The 19,144-nt window shown below is 73.0% G+C and overlaps 2 protein-coding genes across 5 annotated transcripts; both read left to right on the top strand.

Moving 5' to 3' along the window:
* The first annotated feature begins 556 nt into the window (after positions 1-556).
* Positions 557-12,197, top strand: RASIP1 (Ras interacting protein 1). 3 transcript variants are annotated; one of them, XM_087773158.1, is made up of 13 exons: positions 557-583; positions 974-1,073; positions 1,760-1,906; positions 1,989-2,587; positions 2,693-3,042; positions 3,917-4,591; positions 5,810-5,847; positions 6,288-6,436; positions 6,510-6,619; positions 6,698-6,938; positions 7,734-7,906; positions 9,348-9,495; positions 11,814-12,197. In XM_087773158.1, the coding sequence occupies exons 3-13, from the start codon at positions 1,773-1,775 to the stop codon at positions 12,008-12,010; spliced, it is 2,814 nt and encodes a 937-aa protein (XP_087629284.1). In that variant the 5' UTR covers positions 557-583; positions 974-1,073; positions 1,760-1,772; the 3' UTR covers positions 12,011-12,197. The 3 variants fall into 3 exon arrangements, with proteins under 3 accessions (XP_087629284.1, XP_087629285.1, XP_087629283.1); XM_087773159.1 differs by lacking the exons at positions 557-583; positions 974-1,073 and adding an exon at positions 1,458-1,598 and having other exon boundaries at positions 9,399-9,495; XM_087773157.1 differs by lacking the exons at positions 557-583; positions 974-1,073 and adding an exon at positions 1,458-1,598.
* Positions 12,198-13,351: 1,154 nt separating this feature from the next.
* ISOC2 (isochorismatase domain containing 2) lies at positions 13,352-17,472 on the top strand. Of its 2 annotated transcripts, none has more exons than XM_087773212.1 (5): positions 13,352-13,606; positions 14,564-14,776; positions 15,308-15,378; positions 15,674-15,787; positions 17,344-17,472. In XM_087773212.1, exons 1-5 carry the CDS (start codon positions 13,475-13,477, stop codon positions 17,354-17,356), a joined length of 543 nt encoding a protein of 180 aa, XP_087629338.1. In that variant the 5' UTR covers positions 13,352-13,474; the 3' UTR covers positions 17,357-17,472. The 2 variants fall into 2 exon arrangements, with proteins under 2 accessions (XP_087629338.1, XP_087629337.1); XM_087773211.1 differs by having other exon boundaries at positions 13,358-13,606; positions 15,670-15,787.
* Positions 17,473-19,144: the final 1,672 nt, after the last annotated feature.

The following is a 19,144-nucleotide window of genomic DNA, read 5'->3' as shown; positions in this document are numbered from 1 at the left end:
GCGGTTTTGGGGCCGTTTTGGGGGATTTGGGGGGATTTGGGGGATTTTGGGGCGGTTTGGGGGGATTTGGGGGGATTTGGGGGATTTTGGGGCGGTTTGGGGGGATTTGGGGGATTTGGGGCGGTTTTGGGGGATTTGGGGGATTTGGGGCGGTTTTGGGGGATTTGGGGCCGGTTTTGGGGGATTTGGGGCGGTTTTGGGGGGATTTGGGGCGGTTTTGGGGGGATTTGGGGGGATTTGGGGGATTTGGGGCGGTTTTGGGGGATTTGGGGGCTCCGGGGGCGCTGAGGGGCGGGGCCGGGGCGGGGCTCTGAGGAGCGGCGGCTCCTGCGGGGGCGTGGCCACGCGCCTGCGCGTTCTGATTGGCTGCCACTCTTCCCGCCGAAACTGCCCTTTCCCCCCCCTCCCCGCGCGAGCCCGTTGCTCGCAGCAGCCACGCGGGGGAGCGGCGCGCGGGCGCGCTCCGTGCTCTCATTGGTCGCGCAAGCCGAGGCGGGAAGGGCTCAGCCAACGGGAGCCCTGGGAGGGGCGGAGTGGGCGGGTCCGGCTGTGAGGGCGGGAAGGCGCGATGGCGGCGGCGGCGGTGAGGGCTCCCGGCCCGGGGGGGGGCTCCGGGCGGCCGTGAGGGGATGGAGCCACCCTTGGGGGCCGGGGAGGGGGCCGGGGCCGCGCTGGGGATACGGAGAAGGGGATGGGGCCACCCTGGGCGGTCGGGGGGGACGGGGCCAGCCTGGGGGGACGGGGAGGGGGGGGTCTGGGGCGAAGCCTGGCTCCGGGAGGGACCCTGTGAGGGGGGAGGTTGGGTTTAGGGGGCCCTTGTTGAGGGGGCATCGTCCTCCTCGTCCCTTCCCTCGCTCCCCAGCGGTGAGGCTGGCCCGGCTTGTCCCCTGCCAGGTCACCCGTGGGGACAGGGCCGGTGCCAGCCACGAGCAGGGCCGGGGGCGGGCTCAGCTGAGCGTCTCCTTCCCCACAGGGACGCAGACAGGAGGGGACCCCGGCGCTGGCACCTAGCGGCCTCCTTTGCCCCACCCCAGCACCAACCAGGCCCCCCAGCAGCGGCTGCCGGGATGGAGGTGAGTCCTGGGGGCCTGCGGCTGCGGGGAGCGGGGTGCAGGGTGCCCCACGCTGGGGTTCAGCCAAGGCTTGGGGGGCAGAGGCACCTGGCGCTGGCCCTGACCCCGCCGTCAGGCCTCCGGCGGCGAAGGACGGGGACGCTCGGGTCTTTGAGTCCCTCGGGGTGGGGCTGGGGGTGGCCACCCCCCACCCTAGCGGGGCTGGGGACCCCCACCTCAGCCCCCCTTCTTTACAGCCCCCCAAAATCCCGGGCCGCTGCCCTCAGCCGTGCCCCCGCTCTGCGCCCGTCCCACCGTGGCCCCGCTTCCCTCCACGCCCCCGCCCCGGCCCGGCCCCCCCATCCCGGTTTCCTGGCCTGGCTCGCCCTTTCCTGTCCCCCCTGTGTCAGCGCCGTGAAGGGAAATCGCCGCTCAGTGACCGCGCCGGAGGCAGCGAGACAAAGGGGGGGACGTGGGACATGGGGCTGCGGCGCTGAGCCGGGGGGGGGGAAAACCGCTGCCGGGACCGAGCACCCGCGGGAGTCGGTAACGGCCGTGATTGGGGTCGAGGGAGGGGTCCCGGCTCCGCTGCCTGGCAGGGGGCGAGCCCTGGGCGCGGGGACGCTTCCCCCCGGGGCGTCCCGTGGGGGTGATGGGGTTTGGGGGTGTGGCGGGCGGGGTCCCCGACGCCCCCGATGTCCCCGCAGGAACGCCGTCGCCATGTTCCCGGAGGATCGCAAGGAGGGGAGCCCCCGCTTCGGGAAACTCCACTTCCCCGTCGGCCTCTGGATCAACTCCCCCAAGAAACGCCTGGCCAAGATGAGCCGCCGGTGGCCCAGCGCCGGCTCCGTCAGGTGAGACCCCCCCCTCCCCGTTCTCCATCCCCGCGCCCCCCAACCCCGCCGCCCCCCCGTAACCCCCCCTCCCCGCCTGCAGATCGAACTCCTCGGACACGGCCAGCCGCGGCAGCGAGACGGTGGAGCTGCGTCCTCCCGGCAAAACCAAACCCTCGCGGCACAAGCGTCTCTCCAACCTCTTCCACCGCAGCGGCGCGGGGACGGGCGCTGCCACCAGCGGCTCCGGCGGGCGTTGGGCCAGCGAGAAGAAGCTGGCGGAGCTGGTGGACCCGGTACCCGAGGTCCTGGTGGGGGGGGAACACCCCCCCGGCCAGCGCCAGCTCCCCGGTATCCTCAAAATTTTCGGGGGGGACATCTCCCGGGGGGCTAACTACAAGAGCGTCTTGGCTACGCCGCGCTCCACCGCCCGGCAGCTGGTGCGGGAAGCTTTGGAACGTTACGGTTTGGCTCCGGAAGAGGGAACGTCGGGAGAATACGTCCTCTGCGACGTGGTGGGACGGCCGGGGGGTCCCGGGGGGGCTTGGCAGGTGGAGCACCTGCGGCCGGTGGGCGACGCCGAGCGGCCCTTGGTGCTCCAGGACGTCTGGAAACCGAAAAGCGGCTGCTCCCGGCGCTTCGAGATCCGGCGACGGCAAGAGGTGGAGCGCATCTGCGAGGGCGAGGACGCCGAGACCGCCGGTGAGCGTGTGTGTCCGTCCGTCCGTCCCCCGCCGCCCCGTCCTCCGCGGCGCCGCCGGTGCCGGCGGCGGGTGGGTGACGCCGCGGTTGTCGCCATCTCGCCAGGGATCAACGCTCAGACCCGGCGGCTGCAGAAGAGCCGCTCGCGGGCGGCATCGGGGGGCCCGGCCCCCCCCAAAGAACGCGCCGACAACCTCTCGCTGCGCCGCAGCATCAGCGACATGAACCTCAGCACCAAACGGCGCCGGGAACGGAAAACGGTCCTGAGCGTGGCGGGGGGCGAAGCCGGGACCCCCCCGGCCGACGAGGGGCCCCCCGAATCCCCCCCCGGGGAGGGGGCGGCGGGCGAGGAGGAGGCGGGGGAGGGCGCCGGCCTGGAGCAGCTCTCGCAGTGCCTCATCCAGCCCCCCCAGCAGCACCCCTACTTCCTCCTGCTGCAGGGCTACGGCAAGCAGGTGAGCGGGGGGCGCGCGGGGGGCCCCAGAACCTGCCCCCCCCTTCCCCCGTCCCCCCAGGCTCCCCCCAAGTCTGTGTCCCCCTTTTCTCACCCCCCAAAGTTCCCCCTTGGTTCCTCGCCCCCCCCCCCCCAAAGTCTCCCTTCTTTCCTTGCCCCCCCAAAGCCCCCCCTCGCCCCCCAAAGTTGCCCCCTCCCTTTCCTCACCCCCCAAAGTCCCCTGCTCCCTCTTCCTTGCCCCCCAAATTCCCCTCCCTTTCCTTGTCACCCCCTTTCTTTGTCCCCCAAATTCCCCCTCCCTTTCCTCGCCCCCCCAAGTCCCCCCTTTCCTCATCCCCCAAATTCCCCCCTTTCCTTGTCCCCCCTTTCCTTTCCTTGCCCCCCAAATTCCCCTCCCTTTCCTTGTCCCCCCTTTCCTTGCCCCCCAAAATCCCCCCTTTCCTTGTCACCCCCTTTCTTTGTCCCCCAAATTCCCCCTCACCTTTCCTCGCCCCCAATGTCCCCCCTTTCCTTGACCCCCCTTCTTTGCCCCCCCCAATCCCCCTCTTTCCTTGTCTCCCCCTTCCCTCGCCCCCCCAAGTCCCCCCAATTTCCCTGCCCCCCCTTTCCTCACCCCCCAAAGCCCCCCCAATTTCCCTGCCCCCCTTTCCTCGCCCCCCAAAGCCCCCCCAATTTCCCTGCCCCCCCTTTCCTCGCCCCCCAAAGCCCCCCAATTTCCCTGCCCCCCTTTCCTCACCCCCCCAAAACCCCCCCCAATTTCCCTGCCCCCCTTTCCTCACCCCCCCAAAGCCCCCCCAATTTCCCTGCCCCCCTTTCCTCGCCCCCCAAAGCCCCCCCAGTTTCCCTGCCCCCCTCACCCCCCTCCCGCCCCGCAGGACTTCGTCATCTACGTGATGACCCGACCCCAGCACGTCTTCGGCCGCCCCGAACGCCGGGGGCTCCCCGAAAAACCGGGGGGCTGCCTCGTCGACACCTTCCTCAACGCCCCCGACATCCTGCCCCGCCACTGCCTGGTGCGGGCGGCCGAGGCGGGGGCCGACCCCCCCGCCGCCGCCACCGTCCGGCCGTTTCGGGGGGCCCCCGTCACCCACAACGGAGCCCCCCTTTTGCGCCAAGCCCCCCTCCACCCCGGCGACCTGCTGGGGCTGGGCCAGCACTTTCTCTTCCTCTACAAAGACCCCCGGGGCGCGGCGGGGGGGTCCCCGGCCCCGCGCCCCCCCTGGCTGCCCCCCGCCTGGTGCTCCCCGGGCTTGGCGGGGGCCCTGGGGTGCCCGGGGTGCGGGCGCTCGCCCCAGGAGCGGCAGGAGGCCCTGCGGAGCTGCCTGGAGAGCCCCCGGCCCGAGCTGCGCTACCGGCCCCAGGAGGAGGAGGTGCTGCTGCGGGAGATCGTCCGGCTGCCGGAGGGATGCGGGACGGGAGCCGGGATCGGGGGTTTGGCCCCCGCTTTCCTCCTGGGCTTGTGTTTGGAACACGCCGCCCGCGCCTTCCCGCCCGAGCGCTTCCCCGCGCTGCTCTCCCGCGTGGCTCTGCTCGTTAAGGAGACCGTTTGGGTAACGAGGGGGGGGCGGGGGGACACGGGGACACGGGGGGATGTGGGGGGACGTGGGGACGTGGGGACACGGGGACGTGGGGACACGGGGGGATGTGGGGGGACGTGGGGACGTGGGGATGTGGGGGGACACGGGGACGTGGGGATATGGGGACGTGGGGACACGGGGGGACGTGGGGGACACAGGGACGTGGGGACATGGGGGGACACGGGGATGTGGGGGGACATGGGGATGTGGGGGGACACGGGGACGTGGGGACACAGGGGGACATGGGGATGTGGGGGGACACGGGGACGTGGGGACACGGGGGGATGTGGGGGGACACGGGGACGTGGGGATATGGGGACGTGGGGACACGGGGGGACGTGGGGGACACAGGGACGTGGGGACACAGGGACATGGGGATGTGGGGGGACACGGGGACGTGGGGACACGGGGGGATGTGGGGGGACGTGGGGACGTGGGGATATGGGGATGTGGGGACACGGGAGGATGTGGGGGGACACAGGGACGTGGGGACACAGGGACATGGGGATGTGGGGGGACACGGGGACGTGGGGACACAGGGGGACATGGGGATGTGGGGGGACACGGGGACGTGGGGATATGGGGACGTGGGGACACGGGGGGACGTGGGGGACACAGGGACGTGGGGACATGGGGGGACACGGGGATGTGGGGGGACATGGGGATGTGGGGGGACACGGGGACGTGGGGACACGGGGGGATGTGGGGGGACACGGGGACGTGGGGATATGGGGACGTGGGGACACGGGGGGACGTGGGGGACACAGGGACATGGGGATGTGGGGGGACATGGGGATGTGGGGGGACACGGGGACGTGGGGACACAGGGGGACATGGGGATGTGGGGGGACACGGGGACGTGGGGACACGGGGGGATGTGGGGGGACACGGGGACGTGGGGATATGGGGACGTGGGGACACGGGGGGACGTGGGGGACACAGGGACGTGGGGACACAGGGACATGGGGATGTGGGGGGACACGGGGACGTGGGGACACGGGGGGATGTGGGGACATGGGGGGACACGGGGATGGGGGGACAGGGGGACGTGGGGGATACAGGGACATGGGGGGACACGGGAGGATGTGGGGGGACATGGGGATATGGGGGGACATGGGGGGGACACGAGGATATGGGGACGGGGAGGGGACATGGGGGGACACGGAGGCGCTGACAGGTTTCTGCCGGCAGGAGAAGATCAAGGAGATCGGGGATCGGCAGCCGGAGAAGTGAGTGACCCCCCCAAATCCCCGGGCCGGGGTGGGGGGGCCCCTGTGCCCCCCCCCCCCCGAACTGGGCCCCAAAGCTGGACCCTTGCGGGGGAACACCCCCCAAAGATGACCTCTTGGGAGGGGACCCCCAAAACCAGCCCTGACGAGGGGACCCCAAAACCAGCCCATTTTGGGGGGGGACCCCCAAAGCTGGCCCACGATGGGGGGGGACCCTGAAATAAGCCCTGATGGGGGTCCCCAAAGCCAGCTCATTGGGAGAGGACCCCAAAACCAGCCCATTTTGGGGGGGACCCCAAAACCGGCCCATGGGGAGGAGACCCCAAAACCAGCCCATTTTGGGGGGGGGGGTCCCCACCGCCAGCCCCGGCGGGGAGCCCACGGCCCCACAGGCGCTGGGGGTCCCGCGGGGTGACCCCCCCTTTCCCCGCTCCCCGCAGCCAGCAGGACGCGGCCCCCGCGGCGCTGAGCGCGGAGGCGGTGGCGGCCGACCTGCGGCCCCTGATGCTCTGGCTGGCCAACGCTATGGAGCTGCTCAACCTGGCCCAGGGCCGCGTCCTGGAGCTGGAGAAGGAGCTGGAGCTGGAGGGTGAGCCCGCGGCCCCCCGGGGCGGGCAGGGGGGCCCCCCTCGCCTTAGGGGTGACCCCCCCCCGCCCCCCAGGGCCCTGCCAGGAGCTGACCGGCGACCTGGAGACCTGCGACGAGGCCATGGGCGTCCTGGACGAGGTGATCATGTCCACCTTCCAGCAGTCCGTCTACTACCTGACCAAGGTGAGCCCCCGGACCCCCCCAACCCCCCCCCGCGCCCCCTCTGCGGCCCCCCCCTCACTTCCAGACCCCCTCCCGCAGACCCTCTACTCGGCCCTGCCCGCCCTCCTGGAGAGCAACCCCTTCTCGGGCAGCGGGGAGCCCAGCGCCGCGCAGGATCTGGGCAGCGTCCCCGAGGGCGTCCGTCCCACCCTGGCCGTCTACCAGACGGCGCTGGAGCTGACGCGCGACTGCCAGCTGCACCCCGACCTGGTCTCCCAGACCTTCGGCTACCTCTTCTTCTTCTCCAACGCCTCCCTCTTCAACACCCTGATGGAGAAAGGTGGGGGGCGGCGCCGGGGGGCTGGGGGGGGTGTCAGTGGGTCCTGGTGCTTTGGGGGGCAGCACTGGGGGGCTGGGGGTGTCAGTGGGTCCTGGTGCTTTGGGGGGCGGCGCCGGGGGCTGGGGGTGTCAGTGGGTCCCTGGTGCTTTGGGGGGCGGCGCTGGGGGCCTGGGGGTGTCAGTGGGTCCTGGTGCTTTGGGGGGCGGCGCTGGGGGGCTGGGGGTGTCAGTGGGTCCTGGTGCTTTGGGGGGCGGCGCCGGGGGCTGGGGGGGGGGGTGTCAGTGGGTCCTGGTGCTTTGGGGGGCAGCGCCGGGGGGGCTGTGGGTCCTTGGTGCTCTGTGGGGTGGGGGTGTGGGTCTCTGGTGCTCTATGGGGCAGCACTGGGGGGCTGTGGGGTGTCCCCACGTGCCCCTGCCCCACTGTGGGGCAGCACTGGGGGGCTGTGGGGTGCCCCTGGTGCTCCAGGGGGCTGTGGGGTGCCCCTGCCCCGCCATGGGGCAGCTCTGGGGGGCTGTGGGGTGCCCCCACATGTCCCTGCCCCTCCGTGGGGCAGCTCCGGGGGTCCGCCCCCCCCATGCCCCCTGTCCCCCATCCCAGGCCCTGGGGCTGCCCGTCACCCCCCCCCCCTTCCCCATCACCCCCAGTTTCCTCCCATTGTCCGCACTGGGAAGCTGCAGGAAGCTGCCTGCTTCCGCGAGCAGGAAGGGTGGGCAGGGGGTGCAGGCAGGAGCGCAGGCAGGGGTGCAGGCAGCACCCTGACCCCCCCGTTTTCCCCTTCCCCCCCCCCCCCCGCAGGCAGCGCCGGCCCCTTCTTCCAGTGGTGGCGCGCGGTGCGGATCCGCACCAACCTGGACCTGGTGCTGGACTGGCTGACGGGGCTGGGGCTGGGCGACATCGCCGGCGAGTTCTTCCGCAAGCTCTCGGCCACCGCCAACCTGCTCTGCACCCCCCGCAGCTGCCTCAGCAAGGTGGGCGGGGGCGCGGGGGGCGCGGGGGCGCTGGGAAGGGGCGCGGGGACACGGCAGGGACAAGGGGCGTCGTCGTGGGGACACGGGGACACTGGGAAGGGGTGTGGGGACACACTGGGGCCGTGACAAGGACAAGGGACGTCGTAGTGGGGACGTGGGGACACTGGGAAGGGGTTTGGGGACACCTTGGGGACACGGCAGGGACAAGGGGCGTCGTCGTGGGGACACGGGGACACTGGGAAGGGGTTTGGGGACACCTTGGGGACACGGCAGGGACAAGGGGCGTCGTCGTGGGGACACGGGGACACTGGGAAGGGGTTTGGGGACACCTTGGGGACACGGCAGGGACAAGGGGCGTCGTAGTGGGGACACGGGGACACTGGGAAGGAGTGTGGGGACACACTGGGGCCATGACAAGGACAAGGGACGTCGTAGTGGGGACGTGGGGACACTGGGAAGGGGTTTGGGGACACCTTGGGGACACGGCGAGGGTAAGGGGACACTGGGAAGGGGTTTGGGGACACCTTGGGGACACGGCAGGGACAAGGGACGTCGTAGTGGGGACGTGGGGACACTGGGAAGGGGTTTGGGGACACGGCAGGGACAAGGGGTGTCGTATTGGGGACACGGGGACACTGGGAAGGGGTTTGGGGACACAATGGGGACATGACAAGGACAAGGGGTGTCGTAGTGGGGACACGGGGACGCTGGGAAGGGGTTTGGGGACACCTTGGGGACACGGCAGGGACAAGGGGCGTCATATTGGGGATGTGGGGACACTGGGAAGGGGTTTGGGGACACCTTGGGGACACGGCAGGGACAAGGGGCGTCATCGTGGGGACGCTGGGAAGGGGTTTGGGGGACCGTGGGGACATGGGGACACTGGGAAGGGGTGTGGGGACACCTTGGGGACACGGCAGGGACAAGGGATGTCGTAGTGGGGACGTGGGGACACTGGGAAGGGGCGCGGGGACACAGCAAGGACAAGGGGCGTCGTCGTGGGGACGCTGGGAAGGGGCGTGGGGGGCCGTGGGGACACGGGGACACTGGGAAGGGGCGTGGGGACACAACGGGGACATGACAAGGACAAGGGACGTCGTCGTGGGGACACAGGGACACTGGGAAGGGGCGCAGGGACACGGCAAGGACAAGGGGCGTTGTAGTGGGGACGTGGGGACGATGGGAAGGGGCGTGGGGACACAACGGGGACACGACGAGGACAAGGGGCGTCGTAGCGGGGACGTGGGGACACTGGGGAGGGCTGTGGGGCCACAGGGACACGGTGACAAGAAGGGACACGGGGACGGGGCGCGCGTGGACGCGGCAGGAGACGGGAAGTGACGGGGGCGCGGGCCGCGGGGACGGGGAGAGGGGGCACCGCGACGCCGCGGCGTCCCCGACGCGTCCCCAACGCCTCCCCGCGTGTCCCCGCGTGCCGCAGCTGACGTGGGCGCGGCTGCGGGGCGAGTACCCGGCGCTGTCCCCCGCCCAGCTGCACCACCTCCTCAGCCACTACCAGCTGGGGCTGGGCCAGCCCCCGCCCCCCGCCTGGGGCCCCCCGCCCGAGGAGCGCGAGCAGGTGGCCACCGGTGAGTGCCACCCCCGTCACCCCCCCGTCACCCCCGGTCACCCCCCGTCACCCCCGGTCACGCCCCGTCACCCCCTCGTCTCCCCCGTCACCCCCTGTCACGCCCCGTCACCCCCCCGCCCCCCCGTCACCCCCCCGCCACCCCCGTCACCCCCCGTCATCCCCTGTCACCCCCCGTCACCCCCCGTCACCCCCCGTCACCCCCGGTCACGCCCCGTCACCCCCTCGTCTCCCCCGTCACCCCCTGTCACGCCCCGTCACCCCCCCCGCCACCCCCATCACCCCCCGTCATCCCCTGTCACCCCCCGTCACCCCCAGTCACCCCCCGTCACCCCCTGTCATGCCCCGTCACCCCCCCATCACCCCCTCGTCACCCTGTGTCACCCCCGTCACGCCCTGTCACCCCCTCGTCTCCCCCCTGTCACCCCCCGTCACCCCCTGTCATCCCCTGTCACCCCCGTCACACCCCGCCACCCCCTGTCACCCCCCATCATGCCCTGTCACCTCCTCGTCTCCCCCTGTCACCCTCCCGTCACCCCCATCACCCCCTGTCACCCCCCGCCACCCCCGTCACCCCCCGTCACGCCCTGTCACCCCCCGTCACCCCCGCCACCCCCTGCCACCCCCCATCACCCCCTGCCACCCCCCGTCACCCCCTGCCACCCCCTGCCACCGCCCCGTCACCCGCCGCCACCCCCCTCACCCCTGCCACCCCGTCACCCCCCGTCACCCCCCGCCACCCCTCGGCCCGCACCCCTCTGCTGGCCCCTGGCCCTTGTCACCGGCCCGTGACTGCGTCCCCGCCCTGCACCCCTGCTCCTTGTCCCTGTCCCCCCGTCCCCATCCTGTGTCCTTGTCCCCGTGTCCCTGTCCCTGTCCCGCACCCTGTCCCTTGTCCCTCTCCTGTCCCCATCCCGCATCTTTTGTCCCCATCCTGCGCCCCGCGTCCCCGTCCCCGCGTCCCCGTCCCCGCGTCCCCGTCCCCGTGTCCCTGTCCCCTGTTCCTGTGCCTTGTCCCCATCCTGCGCCCCGTGTCCCCGTGTCCCCGCGTCCCCGTCCCCGCGTCCCCGTCCCCGTGTCCCTGTCCCCTGTTCCTGTGCCTTGTCCCCATCCTGCGCCCCGTGTCCCCGTGTCCCCGTGTCCCCATCTCGCACCCCCATCCCTGTGTCCCCGTCCCCATCCCCTGTCCCCGCGTCCCACAGCCCCACGTCCCTGTCCCCGCGTCCCCGTCCCCGTGTCCCTGTCCCTGTGTCCCCGCGTCCCACAGCCCCGCGTCCCTGTCCCCGTGTCCCCGCGTCCCTGTCCCCGCGTCCCTGTCCCTCTGTCCCTGTCCCTCTGTCCCTGTCCCTGTGTCCCACAGCCCCGCATCCCTGTCCCCGCATCCCTGTCCCCGCATCCCTGTCCCCGCGTCCCTGTCCCTGCGTCCCTGTGTCCCACAGCCCCGTGTCCCCGTGTCCCCGTCCCCGTGTCCCCATCCCCGCGTCCCTGTGTCCCTGTCCCCACGTCCCTGTCCCTGTCCCCACGTCCCTGTGTCCCACAGCCCCGTGTCCCCGTGTCCCTGCCCCCGTGTCCCCGTGTCCCCGTCCCCGTGTCCCCATCCCTGCGTCCCTGTGTCCCTGTCCCCACGTCCCTGTCCCTGTCCCCACGTCCCTGTGTCCCACAGCCCCGTGTCCCCGTGTCCCTGCCCCCGTGTCCCCGTGTCCCCGTCCCCGTGTCCCCGTCCCCGTGTCCCTGTGTCCCTGTCCCCACGTCCCTGTCCCTGTCCCCACGTCCCTGTGTCCCACAGCCCCGTGTCCCCGTGTCCCTGCCCCCGTGTCCCCGTCCCCGTGTCCCCATCCCCGCGTCCCTGTGTCCCTGTCCCCACGTCCCTGTCCCTGTCCCCACGTCCCTGTGTCCCACAGCCCCGTGTCCCCGTGTCCCTGCCCCCGTGTCCCCGTCCCCGTGTCCCCATCCCCGTGTCCCCGTGTCCCCGTCCCCGTGTCCCCGTCCCCGCGTCCCTGTGTCCCTGTCCCCACGTCCCTGTCCCTGTCCCCACATCCCTGTGTCCCACAGCCCCGTGTCCCCGTGTCCCTGCCCCCGTGTCCCCGTCCCCGTGTCCCCATCCCCGCGTCCCTGTGTCCCTGTCCCCACGTCCCTGTCCCTGTCCCCACGTCCCTGTGTCCCACAGCCCCGTGTCCCCGTGTCCCTGCCCCCGTGTCCCCGTCCCCCCGTCCCCGTGTCCCCGTCCCCGCGTCCCTGTGTCCCTGTCCCCACGTCCCTGTGTCCCACAGCCCCGTGTCCCCGTCCCCGCGCCCCCGTCCCCTGACGCGTCCCCCCCAGGTGACATCTTCGAGAGCTTCTCGGAGCACCCCCCGCTGCTGCTGCCCAGCCAGGGCTTCCGCCTGCGCCCGGGGGAGCCGGTGGCCGAGGAGGGGCTGCTGCGGCCCCTCTGCCGCCTGCGCCGCCTCCTCTGGGAGCTGGAGCAGGGCTCCCTGCCCGCCAACCAGCGCGCCCTGGGCCTCGAGGGGGCCGCCTGACCCCCGGGACCCCCGGGACCCCCCCGGGACTCCCCTGGGACCCCCTGGGACCCCCCCGGGACCCCCCTGGGACCCACGGGCGCCCTGCGGCCCCTGGGAGCTGGAGCAGGGCTCCCTGCCCGCCAACCAGCGCCCTGGGCCTCGAGGGGGCCCCAGGACCCCCGGGACCCCCGGGAGCCCCGGAACCCCCGGGACCCCCTGGGACCCCCCCGGGACCCCCTGGGACCCCTGGGCGCCCTGCGGCCCCTGGGAGCTGGAGCAGGGCCCCCTGCCCGCCAACCAGCGCCCTGGGCCTCGAGGGGGCCCCAGGACCCCCAGGACCCCCCCGGGGGGGACAGGCCACCCTGGACCCCCCCCCCCCGAGGGACCACGGGCACCCTGCACCCACCCCCGGGCCCGACGGACGCCCCACGGACGGACAGACGGGGGGTGTGGGTGTGGGTGTGGGTGTGTGTCCCCCCCGCCCTGTGCCTCAGTTTCCCCATGGGGGCGGCGGCGGGGGGGTCCCCAGCGTGGGGCAGCCGCCTGTGTTCACCTGCGCCCCCCCCCCCCAATAAAGGCTGCGCGGTGACGCGCCCGGCACGCGTGGGGACACGCCTGGCACACGCGTGTGCACCCGCGCGCCTGGTGTCCCCCCCCGGGGGTGGTCTGGGGGCTACGGGGGGGCTCGGGGGGGTCTGGGGGCTCGGGGGGGGGTCCCAGGGGTCCTGGGGGGGTCTGGGGGTGTTGGGGGGCTGGGAGGGGTCCTGGGGAGGGGGCTGGGGGTGTTGGGGGGGCCATTGGAGCGTCTGCGGGTCCCGGGGGTCTGGGGGCCATGGGTGGCTCGGGGGGGGGGTCCCAGGGGTCCTGGGGGGTCTGGGGGCCAGGGGGGTCCCGGGGGGGGTCCCAGGGTTGCTGGGGGGCGGTGGGGGGGGTCCTTGGGGCCCTGGGGGCGCGGGGGGGGGGGCGGTCCCGGGGTCCCCCCCGCACTTGGGCAGCTCCAGCGGCCGCCGGGTGCGGGCGGGGCTGAGGGAGGGGGCGTGGTCTGTTTATGATCACGCCCCCGTGGGGCGGGGCTTGCGGACTGTCAACGAGGTGGGCCACGCCGGGGGCGTGGCCTGGGATCCCCGAGGCGTGGCCTGGGGCAGCCTGGGGGCGGGGCGTGACCAGTGAGGTCCGCCCCTCTGCTCTGATTGGCTGGAGCCGCCTCGGGGGCGTGGCACGTTGTGATTAGCTGCGAGAGGCGGGGCTTGGGCGGGCCGACACCTTGTCATTGGTCAGCCGCTCGGGTGGAAGCTGATTGGCTGCGACGGGCGGGGAGGTTGGGGGGGGCGGTGGCGATGCGCGGCCGCTGATTGGCGGCGGCGCGTCACGTGGTTCGCGAGGAGCGGGGCCGCCGGTGGTCGTCACGTGCCGCGCGGGTCACATGACCGGCGCGGGCCGCGGGCACGCGCGTTCCCCGCTCCCGCAGGCGCGAACGCGGCCATGGCCGGGCCTCGCCTCGGCCGCCTCGCCCCCGCCAGCTCCCTCCTCCTCCTCTGCGACCTGCAGGAGCGCTTCCGCCGCGCCGTCCCCTGCTTCCAGCAGGTCGTCGCCGTCGCCGCCCGCGTCCTCCAGGTACCCACGGGAGACCCCGCCCCACGGAGCCCCCGGGGACGCCCCTGTCCCGGCCCCACGGAGCCCCCAGATCCCTGGGACCCTGGCGTCCGGGACCCCCAGAGCCCCTGGGCCCCCCTGTCCCCGCCCCTCGGAGCCCCCGACCCACGGAGCCCCTGGGACCCCCCTGTCCCCGCCCCACGGAGCCCCCGACCCACGGGACCCCCATGTTTGGGACCCCCCGACCCCTGAGATCCCCTGACCCAGCCCCACAGAGCCCCCTGACCCCTGGGCCCCCCTGTCCCCGCCCCACGGAGCCCCCGACCCACGGAGCCCCTGGGCCCCCCTGTCCCTGCCCCTCGGAGCCCCCGACCCACGGAGCCCCTGGGACCCCCCTGTCCCCGACCCACGGAGCCCCCGACCCCCAGAGCCCCTGGGCCCCCCTGTCCCCGCCCCACGGAGCCCCCGACCCACGGAGCCCATTGACCCCCCCAAAAGCCATGGGCCCCCCGTGTCTGGGACCCCCCTGACCCCTGGCACCCCCTGACCCAGCCCCACGGAGCCCCCCAACCCCTGGGACCCCGTGTCCTGGCCCCACGGAGCCCCTGGGCCCCCCTGTCCCCGCCCCACGGCGCCCCTGACCCCTGGCCCCCCCCGTCCCGGCCCCCCGGAGCCCCTGGGACCCCCTGTCCCGGCCCCACGGAGCCCCCTGACCCCTGGGACCCCCCCGACCCCTGGGACCCCCTGACCCAGCCCCACGGAGCCCCTGACCCCTGGGCCCCCCTGTCCCTGCCCCACAGAGTCCCCTGGGACCCCCCCGACCCCTGGGCCCCCCCGTCCCCACCCCACGGTACCCCCCAGGACCCCGACATCTGGTCCCCACTGACCCCCAAAACCCCCAGCCCCCCCCCCCCCCAAGCCCCGGGACCCCAGCACCCACCCGGGCGCCCCCCGGCCCCTGACGGGCGCCGCCGGCAGGGCTGCCGGGAGCTGGGGGTGCCGGTGGTGGTGACGGAGCAGCACCCGCGGGTGCTGGGGCCCACGGTGCCCGAGCTGGGGGCCCAGGACCTCCCCAAGCACCCCAAGACCTGCTTCAGCATGGTGGTCCCGGCCGTGGAGGCCGAGCTGCGGGCGCGCCCCCACCTCACCGCCGCCATCCTCTGCGGCATCGAGGCCCAGGCCTGCGTCCTGGTGGGGGCACGGGGGGGTTTGGGGGTGTCCGGGGGGGGACCCGGGCGTCCGGGGGGTTTGGGGGGATTTGGGGGTGTCCTGGGGACCCGGGCGTCTGGGGGCTTCAGGGGAGCCAGGGGGTTGGGGGGGACCCTGGGGGGGGTTGGGGGGATTTGGGGTGTCCGGGGGGAGCCAGGGGGTTGGGGGGACCGGGGGGTTTGGGGGTGTCTGGGGAGGACCTGGGTGTCCGGGGGGTTTGAGGGGGACCTGGGGGGTTTGGGGGTGTCTGGGGGGGTTGGGGGGACCTGGGTGTCCGGGGGCTTCGGGGGACCCTGGCATCTGGGGGGACCCAGGGGCTTTGGGGGGGTCTCGGGGGGGTTGGGGGGGACCCAGGCGATGGGGGAAGCGGGGGGTCCCAGGTATCTGCCCCCTCCCCCCCCCCGGGAGGGGGCTGCCCCTCAGTTTTTGGGGGTTGGGCCCCACGGGGGGGAGGGTGGGGGAGGTGCCGGAGTGGGGGGGGGAAATGGGGGTGCTCCCCCCCCCCCCCCCCAGCAAACGGCGCTGGATCTGCTGGAGCGGGGCCTGGACGTGCACGTGGTGGTGGACGCCTGCTCCTCCCGCAGGTGGGGGCTGGGGGGCCCGGGGGGGCAGTGGGGGGGGGTCCCAGGGGGATTGGGGGGCCTAAAGGGGGCTGAGGGGGAATTGGGGGGCAAGGGGGGCCAGTGGGGGTCCCAGGGGGCACCTGGGGGGGGGAAGGGGGGGCCAGGGGGTCTGGGGGGCAATGGGGGGGGAAGGGAGATGCTGGGGGGCTCTGAGGGGGCACCTGGGGGGGGAAGGGGGGTTAAGGGGGAACTGGGGGGCAGTGGGGGGGGGGCTGACCCCGCCCCCTGACCCCGCCCCCCGCCCCCCCCCAGCCAGCTGGACCGGGTGGTGGCGCTGGGGCGGATGCAGCAGAGCGGGGCCTTCCTCACCACCAGCGAGAGCCTCCTCCTCCTCCTGCTGCGGGACGCCGCCCACCCCTGCTTCCGCAAGGTACCGCGGCCCCGCCCGGCCACGCCCCTGCCCCGCCCGGCCACGCCCCTGCAGGACACACCCACCACCTCCCATGGACACCCCCCCCAGCCTGTGGCCCTGACCCCGCCCACCCCATAGAGCCCCTCCCACCCCATAGAGCCCCGCCCACCCCAACACCACAAGCCCTGCCCACCGGGCATGGTGGTCCTGCCTGTCGGGGAGACCACGCCCCCTCGCATTAGCCCCGCCCCTACCCCAGGTAGCCCCGCCCCTTCCCTCGTTATGGTTACCGGCCTCGTTAGTGCCCGGGGGCGCTGGGCTCGGGAGCTGGGTAGTGGGGGGGGGGGGGGGTCGTTAGGGCTCGTTAGCAGCTGGCTACTGGTGGGCTACTGGTGGTTACTGGTGGGCTGGCTGGGGTTCGTTAGGGTGGGTTACTGGTGGGCTACTGGTGGTTACTGGCAGTTACTGGTGGCTCCTGGCGGGCGGCCAGGGTTCGTCGGGGCGGGTTACTGGTGGTTACTGGTGGTTCCTGGCAGGCGGCTGGGGTTTGTCAGGGTGGGTTACTGGTGGGTTACTGGCAGTTACTGGTGGTTACTGGTGAGCTGGCTGGGGTTCGTTAGGGCGGGTTACTGGCAGGTTACTGGTGGTTACTGGTGGCTCCTGGTGGGCAGCCGGGGTTTGTCAGGGTGGGTTACTGGTGGTTACTGGTGGGTTACTGGTGGCTCCTGGCGGGTGGCCGGGGTTCGTCAGGGTGGGTTACTGGTGGGTTACTGGTGGTTACTGGTGGGCTGGCTGGGGTTTGTTAGGGCGGGTTACTGGCAGGTTACTGGTGGTTACTGGTGGCTCCTGGTGGGCAGCCGGGGTTCGTCAGGGTGGGTTACTGGTGGTTACTGGTGGGTTACTGGTGGCTCCTGGCGGGTGGCCGGGGTTCGTCAGGGTGGGTTACTGGTGGGTTACTGGTGGTTACTGGTGGGCTGGCTGGGGTTTGTTAGGGCGGGTTACTGGCAGGTTACTGGTGGCTCCTGGTGGGCAGCCGGGGTTCGTCAGGGTGGGTTACTGGTGGTTACTGGTGGGTTACTGGTGGCTCCTGGCGGGTGGCCGGGGTTCGTCAGGGTGGGTTACTGGTGGGTTACTGGTGGTTACTGGTGGGCTGGCTGGGGTTTGTTAGGGCGGGTTACTGGCAGGTTACTGGTGGTTACTGGTGGCTCCTGGTGGGCAGCCGGGGTTCGTCAGGGTGGGTTACTGGTGGTTACTGGTGGGTTACTGGTGGCTCCTGGCGGGTGGCCGGGGTTCGTCAGGGTGGGTTACTGGTGGGTTACTGGTGGTTACTGGTGGGCTGGCTGGGGTTTGTTAGGGCGGGTTACTGGCAGGTTACTGGTGGTTACTGGTGGCTCCTGGTGGGCAGCCGGGGTTCGTCAGGGTGGGTTACTGGTGGTTACTGGTGGGTTACTGGTGGCTCCTGGTGGGCAGCCGGGGTTCGTCAGGGTGGGTTACTGGTGGTTACTGGTGGTTACTGGTGGCTCCTGGCGGGCGGCCGGCTTGGTCGGGGCTCGTTAGCGCCGCTCTCCCCGCAGGTGCTGCCGCTGATCAAGGAGCCGGCGCCCGACAGCGGGCTGCTGCCCCTGCTGGGGGGGCTGGGCCCCCCGGGGGGGCTCTGACCCCCCCCCCCCCCCCCAGCCGGGGGCAATAACCGCTCCCCCCCCCCCCCCGAGCCCGGCTGAGTGTTGGGGGGTCCGGGGGGGGGCTGGGGGGAGGGGGCGTCTTGGGGGGGGGGGGGTCCCTAGGGGGTCCTGGGGGGAGGGGGGTGTCCCTGGGGGGGTCTTGGGGGGGCACTGGATGGGGGGGGGGTCCCTGGGGAGGGGGAACCCGGGGGGTCCCCAAAATGGGCCCCTGGGGGGGGTTCCCTGAGGGGGGGGGTCCCCCATTGCCCCCCCCCCCCCCACGCCGCACCAGACCCGTGCGGACCGTGGGACCCCTGCCCTGAGCCCCGCCCCCTCCCGCTGATTGACAGCCGCCTCGCCCAATGGCACCGCCCCTGCCGGCCCTTTTCTTAATGAAGCCGGGGGGAAGGGGGCGCAGGCCACGCCCCCCCACCCCTATTGGCTGCAGTCAGCCAATCCGTGGCCGCCCCCTCGATCCCCCCCCCCCCCCATCGGATCCCCCCCCCCCCGCGGGAGCTGCCGCTGGATCCCGCCGGGGGCTGCGTCCTGCGGGGGCTCCGCACCGGGACCCCCCGGCTCCGGCACCCCCGGACCCCCCCGGACCCCCCCCCCCCCCGGCCCCCCGCGGCACCGGGACCCCCCGACCCCCCCGGCACCGGGACCCCCGGCATCCCCAGGACACCCCCCCCCCCCCCCCCCCAGCACCGGGACCCCCGGGTTCGGCTCCAGTAAGTGGCGGCGGCGGTGGTCAAGGGGGGGGGGGGGTCGGTTGCCATGGGGATGGAGGGGCCAGGGAGCGTGTGACAGCGGCGGCGAGTGTGCGACGGCGAGAGCGTGTGGGTGACGGCGGCACCGGCGCCGCGTGTGACACTGCCACCGAGTGTGTGTGGCGCCGCGTGTGACCGGCGCCGAGTGTGTGACACCGACATCGCGTGTGCGCGACACCGACACCGAGCGTGCGATGGCGAGCGTGTGACACTGAGTGTGCGACACCCACACCGCGTGCGACACCGGCACTGAGTGTGCGATGGCGAAGGTGACAGCGTGTGGGTGACACCAACACCGAGTGTGTGACACCGCGTGTGTGACACCGACGCCGAGTGTGCGACGGCAACGGTGGCGGCGTGTGGGTGACAGTGACACGGACACCGTGTGTGTGCGACACCGAGTGTGTGACACCGACATTGAGTGTGCGACGGCGAGGGTGCGACGGTGAGTGTGTGACACAAGCACCGAGCGTGTGACACTGGCACCGAGTGTGCGACGGCAACGGTGGCAGCGTGTGGGTGACAGCAACACCGACACCGCGTGTGTGATGGCGAGTGTGTGCCAGCGAGCGTGACACCAACACCGGGAGCGCGATGGTGAGCGTGCGACGCCGACACCGCGCGTGCGACACCGACACCACGCGTGCGACGGTGAGCGTGTGGCACCGCGTGTGACGCCGGCACCGCCTGTGCCACCCCGGGCGCGCGGCAGCGCGATGGCGGGCGCGGCAGCGGCGGTGCCGCCGGGTGTGCGAGACGCCGGGTGACACCGGGTGCGACACCGAGCGCGGCACCGCGTGCGGCAGCGGGACGCCGAGCCCTGCCTGCGGCGCCGCGTGTCGGCGTGCGGGGGTGTGCGCGTGTCACGTGTGCGTGCGTGTCACACGCGTGTGCGCCCGCGGCGTGGGCGGGAGCGTGTCCGTGCACACGCGTGTGCGGGGGGGCTG

This window comes from Nipponia nippon, unplaced genomic scaffold (assembly GCF_047370975.1).
Source record: "Nipponia nippon isolate SJK-2023a ecotype South Korea unplaced genomic scaffold, ASM4737097v1 scaffold_38, whole genome shotgun sequence".
NCBI classification, from domain to species: Eukaryota; Metazoa; Chordata; class Aves; order Pelecaniformes; family Threskiornithidae; genus Nipponia; species Nipponia nippon.
The sequence above is the reverse complement of the archived record's forward strand: the minus strand, read 5'-3'. Positions and strand labels throughout refer to the sequence as shown.

Coding starts and splice junctions, on each gene's coding strand:
- ISOC2 (XM_087773211.1), top strand. CDS start 13,475: ATGGCCGGGCCTCGCCTCGGCCGCCTCGCCCCCGCCAGCTCCCTCCTC. Junction 14,777..15,307: donor AGGCCCAGGCCTGCGTCCTG/GTGGGGGCACGG, acceptor CCCCCCCCCCAG/CAAACGGCGCTGGATCTGCT. Junction 15,379..15,669: donor GACGCCTGCTCCTCCCGCAG/GTGGGGGCTGGG, acceptor GCCCCCCCCCAG/CCAGCTGGACCGGGTGGTGG.
- RASIP1 (XM_087773158.1), top strand. CDS start 1,773: ATGTTCCCGGAGGATCGCAAGGAGGGGAGCCCCCGCTTCGGGAAACTC. Junction 1,907..1,988: donor CCCAGCGCCGGCTCCGTCAG/GTGAGACCCCCC, acceptor CCCCGCCTGCAG/ATCGAACTCCTCGGACACGG. Junction 6,620..6,697: donor CCGTCTACTACCTGACCAAG/GTGAGCCCCCGG, acceptor CCCCTCCCGCAG/ACCCTCTACTCGGCCCTGCC.